Raw genomic sequence first — 21503 nt, 5'->3', positions numbered from 1 at the left:
TGAAAATTTATAATAGACAATTTTACCAGATTTTAAAATGGTGAATAGCTTTCTGCCCAGTTGCATTTCTATGAAATTTTCCCAAGAAAATAATAGGAACCATGTATAAAGGAAAACAGAGGAGGAAAGTGATCATTGGTATGTATTATGGGTTTCAGAAACATCCCACTAGACACAAACTAAAACTTCATTAATAAGAAATTGGTTCATAAAATAGAATACAGGCATGCAATGAAAAACTACATAGCTTTTAAAAATGATAATTTGGGCTGGGCACAGTGGCTCATGCCTGTAATCCCAGCACTTGGGAGGCCAAGGCAGATCGATTGCTTGAGCCCAGGAATTCGAGACCAGCCTGGGCAACATGGCAAAACACCATCTCTGCAAAAAATTAGCCAGGCATGGCAGTGCACACCTGTAGTCCCAGCTACTCAAGAGGCTGAGGTGGGAGGATCACCTGAGTCCAAAAGTTTGAGGTTGTAGTGAGCCATGATCATGCCACTGCACTCCAGCCTAGGTGACAGAGTGAGACCATATCTAAAAACAAAAATTAATTTTAAAAATTAAAAATAAAAAATGATAATGTGAGAATACACATGTATCAACATAAAAAAGAAAATAAAATTTGGTTATGAAAGAGTATAATATTTCTACAAAATATGTAAAATTTTGTATATGTCATGTGTGAGTTTACACATAGAAGTCCAGAAAAATATACAATAAATGTTTATTTTATTCTTCATCCTTGTACCTATATGTTCATAATCCACATGCCAATATATCTCTACACACAGAGAGATCTTTCACAATATATAGCTTTATAAATTATGTAAGTTTCTCACAATATATAGCTTTTATAATTAAAACTACCACAAAAATGTGTTTCCCTTTATTTGAAAATATGGCACACTGCTTACCATTTTGTTCTAAAAGAGTTGACAATGCATTAGCAGATGCCTGGAAAACTTCCTTTGATGATGAATGCATCAGCATGGACAGCATCACTTCCCTATGAGCTGGGAAACTTTCAAAAATTCAACGAAAATGTTAGTAGTAATCTTTTAAATAATTATCTCAAATTCTCACTTACCATTATCAAATATCTCTAACAACAATTAAGAGCATGTAAACAATATTTTATGCCACCTCCCCTTACAAGAGTTAATTATAGTTCATTTTTAAGACTCAAATTAATTAAATACTAATAAATTAGTATTTTTATGCTTTTTCAAAAACCAATAAGCAGCAGAGAGAAATAAAGAAGCTTAGCAGATATGTAAAGAGATGCTGAGGAAAAACATAAAGTGAGGAAAAGAAGATAATGGTAAAAAGAAAAGAACAATAAAAAACTGTCAAGAAGCAAGATAAGTTTTAAAGATGCACAACATAAATTTATTTTCTTTGTTTTAATAATATATTTATTTTAAAGTTCTCTTACGGATATTGAGAAACAGGTATCCTATGAACTAAAATTTATAAACTGCAACATGAATCTCCCTTACCCTAATCTCCAAAAGCCTTGCTCAACATGAGATTATTAAGATGCCAATTTAGCATAGTTTTCAAAAGAACTACTGTTTCTTGTCAAAATGAAAATGTTTAATTAAGTAGCATCTGTGTTATTAATTCCCCTCTTATCAGCAATAGATAATTAAACAAATAGACTGTCAAGATTTCAGATGTAGAATACTACTATTTGTTTCCAAAATAAGTCATTCACAATTTAAAACCCAGAGGATATCCATTGCAAATAGCACAAGCATAATCAGTTGCCATAAAACACAAAGGCTCACGGATATGAAACAAACCTGATATGCACAAAACTCCTTGCTACAGTTTGTATCTTTGGGAGAGAGTGCCAGTCTTATGATGTTTGAATGGCACTCCTAGTGAAAGAGTTATCTGGAGATGACAGCTTCAAATAACCCTCTCAAAAGAAGACAGGTCAACTCTGTCACATCAGATGGGAACTCATCATAGGGAGCTCTCTAACCAAATCTAATTCCTGATATTGACAACCTGCTGGCTAGTCACCACAGAAGAAAAGATCACAGATGGCTCTGCAATTTCTATCACCCAAGATGAATTAATATGGCATTTTAAAACGATCAGCCAGGAAACAGATTCTTTCTCCATGATTTGTGAATTACCAAATGACTCTTGATTCCAAATCTCTCAATAATAACTCTCAAACATGCTACCTTTTCTAACTCCTGGAGGTAATGAGATCAAAATGCTACATACATACTACTATTTGGCAGCAACATCTAAAACTAAAAGGCTGTATCAAAAATATTTCTAACAATAAAAGTTATGGTTAAAGTATTTTGTAGGTATTGATTTAAAATATAACTGAAATTTTCTATCATATAAAATCAAAACTACTGACTGGCCATCTTCATCTCCAATCTTCTCATGTAAACTGTTTTGGTACATAAGGAGATTATTTAGTGCCCAGCATGCAGCCTCCTGGATTAGGGGAGAAAAAAGAAATCTGTCAAAATATAAATGATTAGAAAACACAATTTTGAGTAACTCTAATATTTATGAGAGTCCAACCTGCACGTGCTTGTTCTTTCTATGCCACGTTAACGCTTTGTAACAGGCTTCCAGCCAAAACAATTTAACTTCTTCCCCCTCATCATCATTCTCTTGATTCTCATTCTTTTCCTCTAAATCTTGATTTAAGAAAATGGTCTCAGCTTGAAAAAAATTAAAAAATAAATAAAAGCATTATATATATGATTTACTTAACAGTTTGACCAACTCTAATTCAATATTTTGAAATATTACCAACAGAATGAGGTGTGCTTTAGTAGAAGCCTTGGTCAATTATAAAGATAATTTTTGATATATTACACACCTCATAATACTACCATCCTATACAGATAAATAATAAAATCAGGAAGAGGGTACCAAAAAAAAAAAAAAAAAAAACCTAATAGACTAGAGAAGGATTATTTGAAAAGATTAGTTCATCACAGCACTATTCACAATAGCAAAGACATGGAATCAACCCAAATGCCCATCAGTCATAGACTGGATAAAGAAAATGTGGTACATATACACCATGAAATACTATGCAGCCATAGAAAGCAATGATATCATGTCCTTTGCAGGGACACAGATGGAGCTGGAAACCATTATCCTCAAATAAACTAACACATGAAGAGAAAACCAAACACCGCATGTTCTCACTTATAAGTGGGAGCTGAACAATGAGAACACATGAACACAGGGAGAGGAACAATACATACTGGGGCCCATTGGGGGATGGGACTGGGGGAGGGAGAGCATTAGGAAAAATAGCTAAACCATGCTGGGCTTAATACCTAGGTGATGGGTTAATAGGTATAGCAAACCACCAAGGCACACGTTTACCTATGTAAAAAATCTGCACATCCTGCACGTGTACACCAGAATTTAAAATAAAAAAAATTTTTTTTTTTTGAGACTGAGTTTCATTCTTGTTGCCCAGGCTGGAGTGCAGTGGCACGATCTCAGCTCACTGCAACCTCTACCCTCTGGTTTCAAGCGGTTCTCCTGCCTCAGCCTCCCAAGTAGCTGGGATTACAGGCGCCCGCCACCACGCCTGGCTAATTTTTATATTTTTAGTAGAGACGAGGTTTCACCATGTTGGCCAGGCTGGTCTCGAACTCCTGACCTTGTGATCTACCCGCCTTGGCCTCCCAAAGTGCTGAGATTACAAGCGTGAGCCACCATGCCCGGCCACAAGTAAAAATTCTTTAAAAAAAGATTAGCTGCTTAATGACAAAGCTAAATCAAGAATGATGTAAAGCAAAACTCTACATGGAGATGTGTATACTTGTCATAACTGTTAGTTTCCTTGAAAGTATTCTCTACTAGAAAATGAGCTACACAGGACAGAACTCCCATCTGTACATATGATTCTCTTGTTACAATGTTCATATTTGATGTCAAATGCCTCTGGAAGAATCTCCTTTTTAGTGAAGTTACTTACTGAGGAGGGCCAAACAGCTGAGCGCTGAGATCTGTAATGCTGCGTTCTCTGGGTACCGCTGCACAGCTTTCACCACAAATTCATGGACTTCGTTTAATACCAGGATATTAAAAAAATTACCTAAAAGTTAAGTGAAACATTAGCTGAATTCTCATCCATGGAAGTTAAATTACCTTTAACATATAACACTATTTACATCAGTAATTTTGGATGGTGATGAATATTTAATGGCATTAAAACATTTACTGTAATTAAAATAGCTTAATATGATTGAGTAGTTTTGAAATTTTATTTTATGCTGTCATTTATTTATCTTACTTAGACAATGGAAGTGACTGAGCAAAAATAATGATACTAGTTTGGGTTGTATTAACTGCATGTTCTCTGATTCCCTCTCATGTCACGTCTGTTACACATGGCACGGCAATATTCATTGTATAAAATAACTTAATTTTTCTGACTTTTAAAGATGAAACTCTTAAATCTGTCTTTTAGAAGATCCAATATTAAATAGTTTTGCTGAAACCCTCTTCTTTCACTTAAAGGAATAGTGTTCAGAAAATTCATTGGCATGCTTACCATTACTTGATCTTGTCTATGATGATCTCAGAAAAAAAAATAAAAACTAAAATAAATGAGATATTTCACCACCTCCAACCCACCCTGGGAAGAAGTTCCATATCTTTTTATACCCATTCTTCTGAGAATTAATATGACACCCAAGAGTCTAAATCCTTATGAGGAAAAACTTTACGTGATATTCCAGAAATATGTACCTTTTTCCATTTGGCTTATTTGTAACTCACTAACAATTGCCAAGCTTCTTTCTAAAACAAAGAATTAAAACTCCTGTTCATCTATAAGCGTAACTAAGTGATCTCTGAGATACAAAGCCAGAAATGGAAAAGATCCTGTATCATAAAAAACCTAAAGCCCAAATATTCATCAACGGCCTCACAATCAAAAGGCAGTTTAAGCAACTATGGAGCTCCTTTACCAACACCTTCCCATGCTGTTGCCTCTTTCACATTCACCCACCAAGCAAACATTCTCCACAGCCCTTAAAGATCACTAGTGTTTTCAAAAAGATTTTCTTCTACTTTTACCAGCTTGTCTAAACTTGGGTGGTCCCCATCACTCTCTTTTCCCTATTATACCCACACCACTGCCTACAGCTGTTCCGTCACTGACTCACTGTGTGACTCAGAAAACGGCAGGAAGACTAGACCTATGTTCAGACAACTTGTGTGAAAATACATAGCAAACTGTACAGAGTCCTTAAATGCATTAAGCCCATAATTAGATTACATAATTTGGCAAAACGTTAAATATTTACTTACTTGAGGTTTTAATTTTAACTATGAAGAAAAAGTTAAGCATTTTATTCAGCTACTTTTGAAACAATAACAGCAACAATAAATTATCTACCCATTAAATGGAACTAATAATCATTCACTAAGAGATAAACAAGAGAAAAAAGCATCTTTACCTGAAGATCAGTTTGATCTCTTTTTATTTTTAAAAAATCTTACAGAATAATACAAAAGTTGCATACGACATGACAGTTGCCATGGTTTATTTAATTTTAACAGTATAAAATCAAGCACCTTTAATGTGCTCTTCTAGACCAATTTGGCAGTCAAGTAGCATTTCCCTCATCACAAAAACAAAATCACTTCTTCCTCTGGCTCATTTCAAGAAATGAAGGCGAACTCACATTTTAATGTAACATGTGCAAGTTGTAACTTGACTGTGTAAAACATGAAACAGAGAGTTGTACAGTAGTGTGCTACTCTAACACCTGGATTTAAGAAATCAACTTTGAATTAGATTAAAACATTATCAGATATCAGCCAGTTTGTACAACTACAACCTTCTCACGAAAAATAATGAATAAAGGGTAACCTGATAGAGATAAACTAGTAAATGGCTACCAAATTTTAGAAGAAATACTTTGTTTAGGGATGAAGAAATCTGGGTTCTCAGCCTGATTTCACCCCTTACTGCTTACATAATCTTGAATAAAACACAAAGATTGGTGAACCACAGGACCTCATCTGTAAATGTACAAATAATAACAATATCCCATCTCCCAAGATTGTTGCATGGATCAAAAAATACTGTGTGTGTGTGTGTGTGTGTGTGTGTGTGTGTGTATACACATTTATATATACAAATATATACTGTGTGCATATATATATGCACAGTATTTATATTTGTATATATAAATGTATTTATATTTATAGACATTTGTATATTTGTATATAAATATATGTATATACATTTGTATATTTCTATACATGTATATATATTTATATACATTTATATACAATGTTATTATATTTATATATACAGTACATAAGTAGATTCATACATATCAAATATATAAGTGTATATATACACTTTGGAAACTATGAAAGAAATGTGAAAATATTAAACATGATCATCTTACAGTCTTAGTCATATAACAACATTCAATAAATGCTTATCAAGGAAAGAAATAACAAACTAAAGTTGTGCATTTAAAATAGAATTCAACTTACAAAAAATTCATTTTAACTGAAACTAGGAACTTTCCTAATGCTAAAATCAATTTCCAAATTATACAGGGGATATAATCATGATACTAGAAGTGAAAATACGAGTTGCTACAATGGAGATGTGTCAATTAGTTTTTTCAAATGATTAATGATTTTCCCAAAAATTTGTAATGATGAAAAACTAAATGCCTATTATAATAATCCTAATTTTGCACAAAATATTCCTGGTTATCCTTTTGGGAAAGTGTCATCAGAATCAATTTCCAACAGTTAGCCATCATTCCTTATTAGTCACCAACCACTCCCTTTTACACGCATTGTTGTCCTCACAAAAATATCAAGGAAGTTTCCAAGGTGTGTGTTGAGGGGCACAGGGAGTTCAAAAAGAAGCTGAAACAAGAGCTGTGAGTTGAACGCCAGAGTAGTCTCGAGGGAAAGCATGAATTTCGGCGCTGCATTCAACAATCGAGTTTCAGACTCTCTGCAAGGTAAGGTAATTCAACCAGAGTCTCCCATATTAAGCCTAGATCTTAAGATCCTAAACTGCTCCCACGTCAGTCCTGTGCTCTGACTTCTGGCAAACACCTCTGAAAGAGCATCTTTAATTTAAGTCCTCAGGATGTTCAAATATTAAACTCAATCAAAGAGAAACTCACAAGCATACAAGAAAACAAGGCTACTGATGGGCAGTCAGCCTAGAAGCAGTTGGTTTAGACTCCCCAGAACTTTACATATAGTTATCAGATACAAAACACAAAATAGCCATGTATTAATCATTAAAGAAATAGAAGGATTTTTTTAAAAAAAAGAAAGGGTAAAAAAGAAAAAAACAAGAGGCTGCCAAAACTCACCTGGTATATGCGAAAATAAACAGACAAGATTTTTTTATAAGTGTTTTTAAAAATCTAATAAATGACCAAGTTAAATTTATCAGGAAGTGCAAAGTAGCTTAGTATTAGAAAACCTGTAGATGTATTTCTTCATATTAACAAAATGAAAAGAAAAAAAAAGACTTACATTTTAAGTATATTTGATAAAATTAAATATTCACCCGTGATTTTTTAAAGCCCACATTGTAAAAATAAAAGCAAAGAAGAAATAAAATAAAATTTCTTAAAATTTTTTTAAAAATGTAGAACCTTGTAAGATGCATTATTTTGGATGGGAGAATATTAAAAATATTCTGTTTAAAATCAGGAAAAAGAGCAAGACAAGGATGTCTACTATCACTGATTCTATTTAACACTGTATTAATAATTCTGGGTCATGTAAAAAGACAAGGAAATGAAATAAAGAATATAAGAAGCAGAAAGGAAGAACTCAGACTGTCATTATTTACAAATTATATAATTGCTATGTAGAGAACTTAAGAGCATTTGGAAACAAATTGTCAGAATTAATAGAAGAGTTTAGAAAGGTAGGTTAGCTCAATATACAAAAAAATCATTTGCATTTCTTTATGAAAACACAGTTCAAAAATACGATGTAAAAAGAAATACCATTTACAATAATAATAAAAATAAGATATGTAGCAATAACTAACAAAGATGTGCAAGACACGTATAGAAGAAATTATAATGTAAAGACATCAGTTCTTCTTAAAATGATCACATATTTTGTGCAATTCCAGTCAAAATCTCAACAGTGTTTTCCAAGGAACTGGACAAGTTAATTCTAAAATAAGTATGGAATAGTAAAGGCCCAAGAAAAAAGGCAAGCTGTGCCTAAAAAAGAATGTATAGTGACTTGACCTACTAGCTTTTCAGATATCAGGACTTGCAGAACTATTAATTTAAATAGCGTTAAATTGATTCAGACAAATCAGATTAATGCAACAGAACAGCAGGGACAGAAACATAAATATATATAGTCGGTGTACCACACAACTGGGAAACAGGTGAACCTCTAATAAATTGTGCTATGATGGTAACTAGCTCTCCACACTGAAAAAAAGAGGGAGAATCGGGTTCTTTACAAAAACAAACTGCAACAGTTTAATAAATGAGAAAGATTTGGAATAAAATATACAATATATTTATTATCTCGGAAAGGAAAGATTTCTTAAACAAGATACATAGAGTAAATCACAAAGGAACTGATTATTAAATTTAACTATATCACAAAAGCCACTATAAAGATGGTGAAAAGACGTGCTACAAGTCAAGGGAAGGTATTTTCAATACATATAACCTACCATCAAAATATTATTGTCCAGAATCTATGAATCAGTTTTAAAAAGACAGACTATCCTATGAAAAATATTGATAAATGACAGATTGTGTATTTCACAAAGAAGGACCTACCAATGGCAAGTAAATATTTTTAAAAATATTAACCCTTATTTATATTTTCCTAACAACACAGATAGTAGTAGCATAAAACAAGAAAGAACCCAAATGTCCATTGATAGAAAAATGGAAAAATAAATTGTGGTATTTCCAAATAATAGACTACTACTAGCAACCACATGCAAAAATATTTCTGATTCTTATAATCATATTGATATTTGAAAATTGCAGAAGACAACATACAATATAATTACATTGTGATGAAGCAAAAGGAGGCAAGTGTTAACAATTTACTTAAAGAAACATGAAAATGTAGTAAATCATATTTATAAAGCAAAAGATTTGTAAACACAAAATTCTGGATAGTGTTAACCTCTATAGAGAAAGCAAGGGCAAGAAGCAGCCCAGGGTAGCTTCCCCCACTGGGAATATACAATATTTAAGTTGGATGGTGAGTTCTTTGCATTATGCTTTACATTGTATATGTTATGCATATTTTTTGTATATATCAATTCTTACATAATTACATTTTAAATATAGCCTCAACAATAAAAAAACTCATCTATAGAACTATCTCTATAAAAATAAGATTAAGATAATACTTCTTTCACATTCTACACACCTATTTTTGACACTCCTTTTAAAAGTCCATCTAAACATAGCAAAACGGTTTGGTAATTTACAGTATTTTCTTTTTTTTAATTTATTTTTTTCTGGGACTTTACAATATTTTCATTCAAAGTATGTCAATATGCTACTTATCCATCATTATGCAACATATATATTATATATATGTATATCATACAGATTGTGATGATATATTAACTAAGAAACTCACCTAATGTAAGCCTATGGAGCAAACAGCAACTCACTTCTTGAATTTTTTCACTGATAGGGAATGCTTTCATAGCTTCCACCACAATATTATAACACCTGACATTGCCACTCATGAGGACTTCCACATTATTGCCTGAATTTAAAGAGATCATAATTATCAATAAGGTAACCATTTTCCCCTTTCAAATATGCATACAAAGATGTCTTATATAGATTGTAAATAGATGGCAGCATAATGACTGCATTTCCAAATTTAAACATCATGTTCCGTTAAGCAGCTGTAAAAAATTCTAGGCTGTTCATTGATAACATAATGGAATGTAGGACTCATCTTTAGCATTAAGAAAAATTTACTTCTTTCCTGTTTCTTGGCTTAAAGCCTTAAGATCAAAAAAAAGGAAAAATTCAGAGTACTTTTAGTACTGAAAACGAAATGAAAAGTACTGAAAATGAAAGTCTAGAAATGTAATGTATTGGTCTAAGTTTTCAAAAAATAAATTGGAGGGTCTCTTTCTTAACGAGGCTCAACCTCACTGGATAATAACTTTTGCATTTTTTTTTCCCCAACCAAAAGAAAGAAAATCAAGAATATGTCACCAGATAGAAGAGTTAAAATCAGTTATGACCTGTTTCCTCCTCCATTCCAGGAGAGCAACCAGTGTACAAGGCAGCAAAATAAAGCTTCCTGAAGGCTCCAAAATAGGTGGAAGAAAAGATGGGAGAAGGAAAAAGGGGAGGCACAATATTAAAATATAAGTCTAAGGGACAAACACAGGTGAAACAGAAAGGAAGGAAAGACTCTACCAGAAAAAGCAATGAATCAATAAAGGGAGTGAAGTGCGAACCTACATGGAGAAAATATGTCTATTTCTGCATCAAATGTTAACTGTTCTTTTATTTTTTTTTTTTTTTAAAGGGCTGTTTGCAAAACATTTTAGTATCTGTTTTGGCACAGCCAAAACTAATCAACTGTTTTCACAAGTGTCTTATAATGCTTAAACATAGAAAAAAAGTTAATAATGTATGGAAATGGTCTGTTAAAGGAGTTACCTGCTTTGATTCAAAACAATAGACTTAAAGACTGAAAAGCAAATGTTTTTCAGTTAGAATCAGTGCTTTAAAAACTCTTGATTCTTAATTTTTAGCTGCCACTTTCTTTGACTTTTGTATTATGAATCAACACATTTTTACTGGAGTTATGTCAGATGTGGGTGGAAAACAATGGATTCCAAAAACTGCCAGCCCAAAATAAATAAATAAATGAATAAATATAGCCAAGGAAAAGTATAATGAAAAATATATTCAGTTTGTTGGCAATGATGACTCAGAGAAATGTAAAAGCATGGCCTTTCTCTATTATTGTTCAGCCCCACCCACTTTCTAGTGTTTAATTTCCTGTGGATAAGAAAACGTTGTGATTTTATAAACATCACCAAAAAAAAGGCATTCTTTCACAAGGGCATTGGGTTTTTACTCTGCCTACACTGAAGGCTCACACCTTCAGACTGACACAGTGATTTCCATATCTGAAACCATAAATGCAATTACATATAGTATACAACATACATATAAAATACATATTGTGTAATAATCCTGTCAGTGATTTTAGAACACTTATTACATGCCAGGTACTACTCTACATTTTTAACTCGTTGAATCCTCAAAACTTCACATGTGTGAGGATGAAAATATCACTAGATAAATGCATATGTATATCCTGTAGAAACCTACACAAGTAATACATGAAATACAAAGTGTTAATGGGCATTTACAAAACAAAACAGAATATGAGCCATTATTTTAGCTTATTAGTAATCATTGGTAACATACACATCAAATTAATTTCTTCTGATTAATATTTTTTGGTGAAAAAGGTGGCTAAATTTCAAAGCATCATTAAAATGCTAATCAAGAATCACAATAAAATTCAAACTCCTTCATGCAGCTTTTTAGGCCCTTCATGCTCTCCACTCCATGTCTCTGGCCTCACCCACTGCCTCTTATCAAGGTCTCCCTTGCCTCTGTCAATGAAACACAAACGGACAGGATATTTGGGGATGCGCATGCACAGTGGCACACACGCATGCACGCATGCACACTCATAACCCCACACCTTTACTGAGCTACTTTTGTCTTCTTGAAGGCAGTCTGCTCTCTCTTGCTACAGCATCTTTACACTAACCATTCCCACTGCCTGGGCCACTTTGCCTGCACTCTCACTTCAGCTCACACCTCTGTGCACAGGAAGCTCTACTTATTCAATCTTGGCTAAGAGACATTGCCTCACTTCCTATTTGTTCTCCTAACTCTGGGTACTTCTGCCATCACTTCTGCCATTGTAATCACCTCTATACTTATCTGTGTCCCCCATTGTACTACAAGCTCTGAAAAGGTAAGGAACACATTTGTATTTTCCACTATTGTTTCTCCAGCACCAAGCCCACAGCCAACTTCAGTATAGTGTCAATTAATGTAAATTAATTAAATGGATAAATGAATGAATGGGTTTAGCATCCACAAGTTTCTAAATAATAAAAATATTGTTAAAATATACTCAGAAAGAGATATATTGTGATTTTTCAGATACAAAAAAGAAATCACATATAAATGCTACTTACAAGGAATTGCTAGGGAATGTAAACAATGCAGTACATGAAGCACAATTTCCTCTTCATCTTTAAAATTTGTTAACGCACTTAACAATATCATATAATCTTTGTTCTCAACAAATTCAGTTAGTTGCTCCTCTGAGACTAAAAAATGAAAGACAAAATACTGAATAAGCCTAAAGATGATACAGAAGTTTAATTATTCAAAAATTACAACATTCATGATAGTTGTGTAAAAAAATGTAATCTCCTTAAATAAAAAATATATTTCTGTGAAAACAGCCCTTCCTAAGAATGTTATAATGGGAAAGCAAGCTACAGAGATTAAAATAATTTTGTTTCAGTCTATGTTCGGTACTCAATGTTTTGAAATGTAAAAGTGCTAGTCATTCTCAGAAAAACAAAATTATTTACAATTTCATTTGGGAAATTCTAGAGAAAACTGACAGTGACTAATAAAGATGGTCAACTGGAATTGGACATATTACAATATTTGAAAGGGAGGCATTAATGGTAGGCTGCTGAAGGGTAGCTCGGCTAAATGTTTCAGTTCAAGAGTTGTCAACTTGAGCAAATGGCAAGTAATCAGACTTTGAAATACTCTGTCTTAGTGATTTTCCATCAGACAGCAAAAATATAGATCATTAATTTTCACAATTAAAGTCATTTGATCAAGCCAGTAAGTTCCATTTGGAGTCACTGTTATTGGGCAACAACCTCAAAAACATGTATAAAATTCTAGTTTATCTAGCTTGAGAATGGTGCCAGAAATATGTTAGAAAATACGGCACTCTAAGTGATCAACATTAATTTTTTTTTAATTTTATGCCAGTGTCCCTATAATATAATGCGAAATCAGTTAAGTTTTTCTAACAAGTGAAGAACATCATGAAACTGTCTCAGTTATTAGGTGATCTATCCCATTCTGGGAACTGCGAGAAATTAGACTGGTAAACTGATAACTGACACAGGGCCCGCAAAAATCATTCTTATCTAAACCCCTAGCACGGTTGGCTCCCATAATGATACAAAAGGGGCTCTCAAAATAATTGCTAATTGAACTGTACTGTCACAAGCTCTGTGCCCTGAGGCAGGATGCTCACTTCACTGCTGTGACCCATTTCCTCCTCAGGTCAATGGAAAGACTAAACAAGGACTCCAACCAACTCTAAAATTACATGACAATCTCAGTTACCAATCTCAGGGCCAGGCTATGAAATGCATATTAGTCTTTTTCCTGAGGGACACTTTGTAAACCTCCTGGCTCTTTATGCAGAGCCTTTATCAATTTCTAAGACTTCTGATGATGACTCAACATCATAATCCCGATGTAACCTATGCTTGGCTTCAGTTGTATTTTTTCTTTCGTAACACCCACACATCCAGTTTTCAAAGTAAACCTTACGCCTTGTTATGCAACTGAAGAAAGTCTACTCCAGTGGCATGATTTACAACCCATGAATGCAATTCACTCCACCAAAACAAGCAATACTGCTGAATTAACCCCATTCCTCACCCTTGACAGACAACTCCCCCTTCTTAATAGTAGGATTTTAGAAACCTTCTTCTTCTTATAATTGTGTTCTACTTTTCCCAGTAAGAGCCTTTTTTTCTTATATATACTTTAAGGAATTTGACATTTTAAAATACCTCTTTCAAACAGCACATGTAAAGCTTTGCATCCAAGTTTCTGGATTTCATCATTGGCTGGAAATGAGTGCATGGCATCAAAAATTAACATGAAAATATCACTTTCTTCATCCAATATCAGTAAGGTGATTTTACCTATTTTGAAGAGAATAATATGCTCTGAGTAAAGATCTGCTTTAACATTTAATGTGTTAATTTTTACATGAAGACTGTGAATGGTTTGTAGACTCACGATTTTTTTGTTTGTTTATTGACAAACCACTTAACTGCCCTAGATGTTAGACTTATCAAGCTCTAGATCTTTATAAATGAGATAAATTCTCAGTTCACTTTATTACAATTTCATGAGTCCCAATCAGTACTTCTACCCTAGATAACTTGCCCCAAACACCTGAAATACATTCTTATGCCTCTTAGACAACATCTGAATATTCTACAGGTACCCCAAACCTGGTCTACTCCTGTTCCCTGTCTTCATCAATGATACCATAATCCAATAGCTACCCAAGAGAAACTCCTGAGTCATCTTCTTTTTCCACCATCCTTTCTCTTCTCATTCTCTATCCAAACAACAAATCAATTCGTTACCAAGTCCTTTAAGTATATCTCCTACACATCTTGAAGATTCCTTCTGAACAAAATGCCTTTTGAACAAGGCACCTTCATTCCTATTGTGTTTTGCATTCTCATCTAGAATGCAAAAACAGATGCTTAATTGCTCTACAGGCCCCAATTTCTACCCAACTAGTTTATTGCCTGCATTATATTTCTAAAACACAATTGTGGTCTTGCAAATCCCTTGCTGGAATCTTCTAAGATCTTCTCATACTCCTTAGTATGAAAAAACAAGACCCATCACACAACTGACTATAGTACATGTATCTCATCAGCCCCTTATCCCTCTGCACATTGTCTTCACTCCAAATATGCTAAACACTGTTCCTCACTAAATATTTTGTTACCTCTTTGTACTTGGACTAACTGCTTGTCATACTCTTGCCTTTTACTATATCAAACATCTCCTATCATAATCCAAAACATAACACAAACAGCATCTATTCTGTCAATAAAAATAATAATACTGGAATAGGAATGGTAGTACTGTATGAGGCTAACTTTAATATATTCCAGTGTGGAGAGATTTTTCAGATTAATAAACCCTCATCTTCCTGTCCATTGCCAAATGAAGAATGAATACCCCTCAAAAAAAAAAAATACCTCCCAAGTATGAGGTTAAATTAAATCATGGTTAAGACTGTTAGTGCATTCCATACAATATGGTCATAAAAAGCGGTGGTGAAATGCTGAGTACTTTCTTGTTTTTCCCTCATACTCTCATCTTCCTCTTTCTCCAGCAAGGTCTTCATCTCTTAGCAGGACTGATGGGGACTGATGAGGACATTTCAAACCTTCCCAATCACATGTCCAGCCTCTCTTATGCTATTCTCCCAGGCCTGTGCACCCATACTTCTCTCAACCTAAAAAGCCCTCCCCTACATGGAAGGAAACTCCTCCCAGCCCTACAAGATTAGCTCCCTGTGAGCAGCCTTTCTTCTAAGAACCTTATATAATAGCCAGTGTCCAGCACAGCAATGCCCACAACTGTTGCATCATTTCAAGATTTTTTGTTTTCAGGTCCGTTATTTTCCAGGCCAAAGTTTTCTCAGGGAAGGAACCTGACATGGAGAATCAGACCCTGTTTCTACCACTTAGTGGCCGAAGCAACTTCTCTGCATTTCAGTGTTTCTCACTTAGAAAACTGAGATAAAATCCCTATCACGAGGGGTGTTTTCAGGTTTAGGTGTTTAAAAGAATGTGAAGCATTTTACTTGTGAAGCCTGGCATCTAGCAAATACTCAAGAAGTAATGTTATGTATTTTCAAAATGTAACTATTATGGCATACTCCAGAACATACATTATAGAAAATATATTCAAGATATATATGGAGAAAGAAGTAATAATGCAAGGGCATGAATGACCACTAACCTAGGGAGAATATGAGATGTGGGTCCAGATTTTGGGAGCAAACATCAGGCTACAAACAGAGATTTGGGGACAATATATAAGGTAATGTTTAAAACCAAGGTATTGAATGAGATTTTTTGAGAGGCAACGTATAGAGAAAAGAGATAAGGAGAAAAGATGGAAACAAAGAATTTTGGAAATAACTGATATTTAGATTACATTGTGGCTGTCACATCACAAGGTCTAAAAAAAGATGCAATTTTAGGACATTTAAATCAAGCTACCCTAATCCTGATCTTTAAAAAAAAAAAAAAAAAATTTAAGTTAATGGCATCAATTTTTTTTAAATTGAATCAACACGAAAAACATATACATGTATTACCTGAAGTTAGGAGGAGATCTAAGGTCTTCAGTCCAATCATTGACAAGTTTACACTGGCATTATGAACTGTTAGCATTTTAAGAATCAATCTGGAGTTAAAAACAGAAATCAAGATAAGAATGAAATATCATACTCAGAAATTTGCTTATTTAGATTTTTTTGCTCACCTATTTTTTATTACTCTCATTGTATTTAATTCCCTATAGTGAAGCTCATGTGTTTTTGTTGTCTGTTGTCTGCTTTTAGAGACAAGGTCTTGCTGTGTCACCCAGGCTGGAAAGCAATGGTGCAATCAATCACAGCTCACTGAAACCTCAAACTCCCGGGCTCAAGTAAGCAATACTCCTGCCTCAGCCTCCTGAGTTGCTAGGGATACAGGAACACACCACCACACCAGGCTAATTTTTTCATTCTTTTTTGGACAGACAGAGTTCATTATGTTGCCTAGGCTGGTCTAAACCTCTGGGCTCAAGTGATCCTCCTGTCTCGGCCTCCCAAAGTCTGGGATTATAGGTATGAGCCACCGTGCCTGGCCATGTGTGTTTGTTTCTTTCTACAAACCTGAATCAGGCTTATAAAAACTAACAGGGAATGCTAATTAGCTTGATTGTGGTAATATTTCACAATATACACATATATCAAATCAACTATATACCTTAAATATAAACAATTTCTAATTGTCAACTCTACTTTAATAAAGTTAAAAAAACAAACAAAAAATCAACAGGGAACTATTATGTGTCTCATTTAAAAAGGTAAAAGCGCTACTTATTTTCCAATAAATATTCAAATTCAAAAATTCAGATTCACTATTTTCACCCAACTCCATGTTCAAAATATCATGAAGTCTTATATACATCGAGAGCAAACCCATTTTTACATGTGATATAAATTTATAATTTATCTTAGACATGTTGATATATTAAAATATAGAGAGATATAAAGATGTTAGTTTGTGTATATAAATTAAGAATTCATTTCAATATTTAAATTATTGATTGCTACTGTTTTTAAAAGAGAAATTAATAATATATTAAAAAGTGGGCCGGTAGCACTGGCTCACACCTGTAATCTCAGCACTTTGGGAGGCCAAGGCGGGGGGATCATGAGGTCAATAGATCGAGACCATCCTGGCCAACATGATGAAGCCCTGTCTCTACTAAAAATACAAAAATTAGCTGGGTATGGTGGTGCACTCCTGTAGTCCCAGCTACTCGGGAGACTGAGGCAGGAGAATCACTTGAACCTGGGAGGCAGAGGTTACAGTAAGCCGAGATCAGGCCACTGCATTCCAGCCTGGCAATAGAGCAAGACTCTGTCTCAAAAAAAAAAAAAAAAAAAAAAGTGAACTTAACATATCAATAATGTTTAGTTCAAATTCATGAGATTTTAATCCCTATATTATTAATCCCAAAATATAATCTCTAGTCTATTCCTGCACAGCATTGTTTGGCGAATTGTTGGGAAAAGACTGAGCTGACCACATCTAGAGCTTTGTACGTATTCAAGAAACGTTGCATAATCTCCATTTGGCAGTTGGAGGAACTGAATGAAGCCAGTCTTCAATTCTCTGCCAGTCTTCCTCCTAATCACCCTGCCCCTACCTCTCCCTGTACCATTCCCACTCTTCCTGACTTTACCACCACAGAAGAAATTTTTCTTCAGAACTGGTAAGTCTTTGGAGAGAAAAGGCCTTGAAAAAACAGAAATCTGTTTTGCAATCAATTTTTGCCGGGAGTGACCTAATACACTCCACTGGAGAGAGCAGTGTGTCTATCTTCTTCACAACTGCATTGTTTCTGGCCTAGAGGAGGGGCTTAAAAAACATTTGATGAATGGAAGATGAATGACTGGATGAACAAAGTGAGTGAATGAGTAAGTGAGTGAGTGAACAAATTTCCTATATAAATATTTATGTAATTTAATTTGAACAGCTGGTTTGAACAGGAATATGACTAGATGAGTTTCCCAAACACTCCCTGAGGTTATAGACTGGCTCATCTTTGGACATCTTGGAAATTCTCAACCAAACCAAGGGACACTTAAAAGTTACAATTGCTAATTACTGGTATATTCTGAGTAATTCCTCATCAAAAGCTGTATACTTTAGAACTGAAACATAGAATTACAAAGATTAGATTGAAGATGAGAACTCCAATTAATTGTAAATATGCTCTTTCCAAACACACCCTTTATGTACTGAAAACAAGAAGAGCAACACATTTGTCAAAGAGGGGAAAATGTATAAGCACAGATATGTTCACTTATGGCCAAACATATAGCTCTAATTTGTCTAAATTTGTAGCACTACTTGATACTGATCACCAATATAAACACCTAAAAATTTTTCATAAATTAAATTTTCATAAACTGTATACCATTGTAAGCCAGATATATTCACAATTTCCTTTTCTGTGGTAAAGAAAAGTCACATTACGTATAAAAAAGATTTAAAGTTAATGACAGAAGGTTTGTTTGTTTGTTTGTTTGTTTGTTTGTTTTTGAGATAGAGTCTCACTCTGTCACCCAGGCTGGACAGCAGTGCTGCAATCTCGGCTCACTGCAACCTCCGCCTCCCAGGTTCAAGTGATTCTCCTGCCTCAGCCTCCCGAGTAGCTGAGAAGATATTTTTTAACTGTCAAGAAATAATGTATTTTCCTGAAAACACATTCTTCTTCAGAAAAGGTTTTCTTAATTAATTGTGGCTAAGGAAGTAGTCTCATTTAAGAAGTCATTATGCTGCAAACTGCAAAAACATAGCTGGTAAAATTGTCATCAAGATTTGGCTGCAGATGTGCTGAAAGGTAATTTCCTCTTTCTTACTCTTTTTGAAAGCCGTAGTTTAAACTTACTGTGTATATATATGAATATATATACATGTACCATTTAAAGACAGAACATCAACTTTCAAATTACTACGTACAGAACTAACTTTTCTCAGTTCCCATTTTTTTAGGAACTAGTGGTTTGTATCAGTTCTATTATTAAAGGGCAAAATATCTTCATGGTTTGAATGCAAAAGTACTCATCAAAAATCTACAAGTTAACCAGTTTTATAATTATATGATTATATTATTAAAATAACTCCTGACATGTTACCTTAAATGTTTGCTTTCTAAATCAAACTTCTGAGTTTAAAGCTCTCTATAAATGTAAATCATTGACTCAAGGAAAAATATCTGTATTTCAAAGAATTTCACAAGAGTAGCCTTGGATTGCAAATTCAGTGTATCAAGGGAAGGTTTTTATGTGTATAGATAAATACTCAAGGCAGTTTGTTTTTACATATCTATCATACTTACTGGTGAACACCAAGGACTTCCCAATCATTTCCAACATCCTGGGGTCCCATTAAGCTTTGCATTGTACCCGGGCAGATTTCTATTAATTTGCACAGAAGTGACCAACCCACCTGAAAACAAGAAAGACATATATTCACGTGTTTTAAAGAATGTTAATAGAACATACTGAGTCAAACATGAATCTCTTCAGTCTTAGTGGAATATATGCTTATCTCACTTGTAAATAATTGTTATAAAACAAAATGATACCCTAAAATGCTTACCAAGAAACAAAAGCAAGCCATATCCTTAGGATACACCTTTCTCCAAAAATCAGACCAGAAAGACATACAAAAAATATAACATTTCGGCTGGGCATAGTGGCTCACGCCCGTAATCCCAGCACTTTGAGAGGCGGAGGCGGGTGGATCACGAGGTCAGTAGTTAGAGACCAGCATGGCAGAGGGTGAAATCCCGTCTCTACTAAAAACACAAAAATTAGCCAGGCATGGTGGTAAGGTTACAGGCATCTGTAACCTCAGCTACTCGGGAGGCTGAGGCAGGAGAATCACTTGAACCCAGGAGGCAGAGGTTGCAGTGAGCCGAGATTGCGCCACTGCACTCTACCCTGGAGGACAGAGCAAGACTCCATTTCCAAAAAAAAAAAATATATATATATATATACATACACACACACACATAAATATATATAATTTCTAAATTTTGAAGAACATAGACATGCCTATTGTCTAAGGCAAAATAAAATAAACTACAAAAAATAGTTTTAGAGGTTGTACCAAGATTATTAAGTGCAAGAACGGCTATACTGGATCCTTAGTACGTTTCTTTTCTTTTTTTTTTTTTTTTTTTTGGTTTTGATTTGTTTTTGAGATAGGGTCTCACTCTGTCACCCAGGCTGGAGTGCAACGGCGCAATCACCGATCACTGCAGCCTAGAACTCACGGCATCAGGTGATCCACCCACTTCAGCCTCCCAAGTAGCTGGGACTACAGGTATGTGCCACCACACCCAGCTAATTTTTAAAACATTTTTGTGAAGACAGGTCTCTCTCTATATTGCTCAGGCTGGTCTCAAGCTCCTTGGCTCAAGCCTTCTGACGTGGCCTCTCAAAGTGCTGGGATTACAGGCGTGAGCCTCCGCACCTGGCCCTTAGTAGGTTTTAAGTAATAGCTACCTGACAGAATTTCCTCCACATATTTAAATTTTTAATTATAGGAAAAAATGAAGTGGCTTAAAATGAAGGATTAGGGCAAGTTGAAAATTTTAGTAGCAAAATGTAAGTTATCAGAATGGCTGCTCCCCAATTAATGAAGCTAGAATAATAGAGGCAAGAAACGTGGCATTTTTAGCAATTGACTCTACATCTGATAGGAGAAAAAAAGAAAGGGCTCTATAACATAGACAGGAGGTAGAACTCCTCAATGGCTCCCTCTAGATTTCTCTAGAATGAATTGATAAGGTCTAGAGATACAGACACCCCTAGTAGGCTCTTTCACATTTCGAAATAAAATATGAAATTATGGATGCATTTTAAGTATATCTTCACTCAGTCTGTTTACAAGATGCCAACTTGCCTAAGTTGCTCTTTACCTCTGAAAAAAAAATTGAAAGTCCTGATTTCAAACCACAGATTAAAATTAACCTACTCCTCCTATTGTAGACTCCTCTCTAAATGTAAAGGATCTCCAATTCTATTATACTATAGAACTATACTTGACATGGTCAAAAAAAAAAAAAAGAAAGTGCATTTATATATACACACACACACACACACACACACACACACACCCTCTAGAGACTTATGGAAAAGTACCTAAGTGTGATGTGTAATAAATACCAATACAATAGAAATACTGAAAGTAAGATTCAGTGTGAGTTGAAATTACTCAGAGAATATAATATGAAGAGGGAGAGCTTGAGTCAGATTGTATAAGAACTGTTGAGTGG

At 34.4% G+C, this 21503-nt stretch overlaps 1 protein-coding gene across 2 annotated transcripts in view; it reads right to left on the bottom strand.

Annotated features, from left to right (window-relative positions):
- The window catches only part of LRRK2 (leucine rich repeat kinase 2), a 145809-nt gene that overhangs the window by 118607 nt on the left and 5699 nt on the right, over positions 1-21503 (bottom strand). For both annotated transcript variants that reach the window (XM_050750114.1, XM_050750115.1), the window contains exons 3-11: positions 19557-19666; positions 16255-16343; positions 13907-14041; positions 12266-12400; positions 9649-9780; positions 3983-4102; positions 2560-2702; positions 2390-2469; positions 918-1024 (exon numbers count right to left, since the gene is read on the bottom strand). In XM_050750114.1, coding sequence (XP_050606071.1) covers positions 918-1024; positions 2390-2469; positions 2560-2702; positions 3983-4102; positions 9649-9780; positions 12266-12400; positions 13907-14041; positions 16255-16343; positions 19557-19666 — 1051 coding nt within the window. The remainder of the gene's footprint in view (positions 1-917; positions 1025-2389; positions 2470-2559; positions 2703-3982; positions 4103-9648; positions 9781-12265; positions 12401-13906; positions 14042-16254; positions 16344-19556; positions 19667-21503) is intronic.

Source organism: Macaca thibetana, chromosome 11 (assembly GCF_024542745.1).
Source record: "Macaca thibetana thibetana isolate TM-01 chromosome 11, ASM2454274v1, whole genome shotgun sequence".
Taxonomy (NCBI): domain Eukaryota; kingdom Metazoa; phylum Chordata; class Mammalia; order Primates; family Cercopithecidae; genus Macaca; species Macaca thibetana.
The sequence above is the reverse complement of the archived record's forward strand: the minus strand, read 5'-3'. Positions and strand labels throughout refer to the sequence as shown.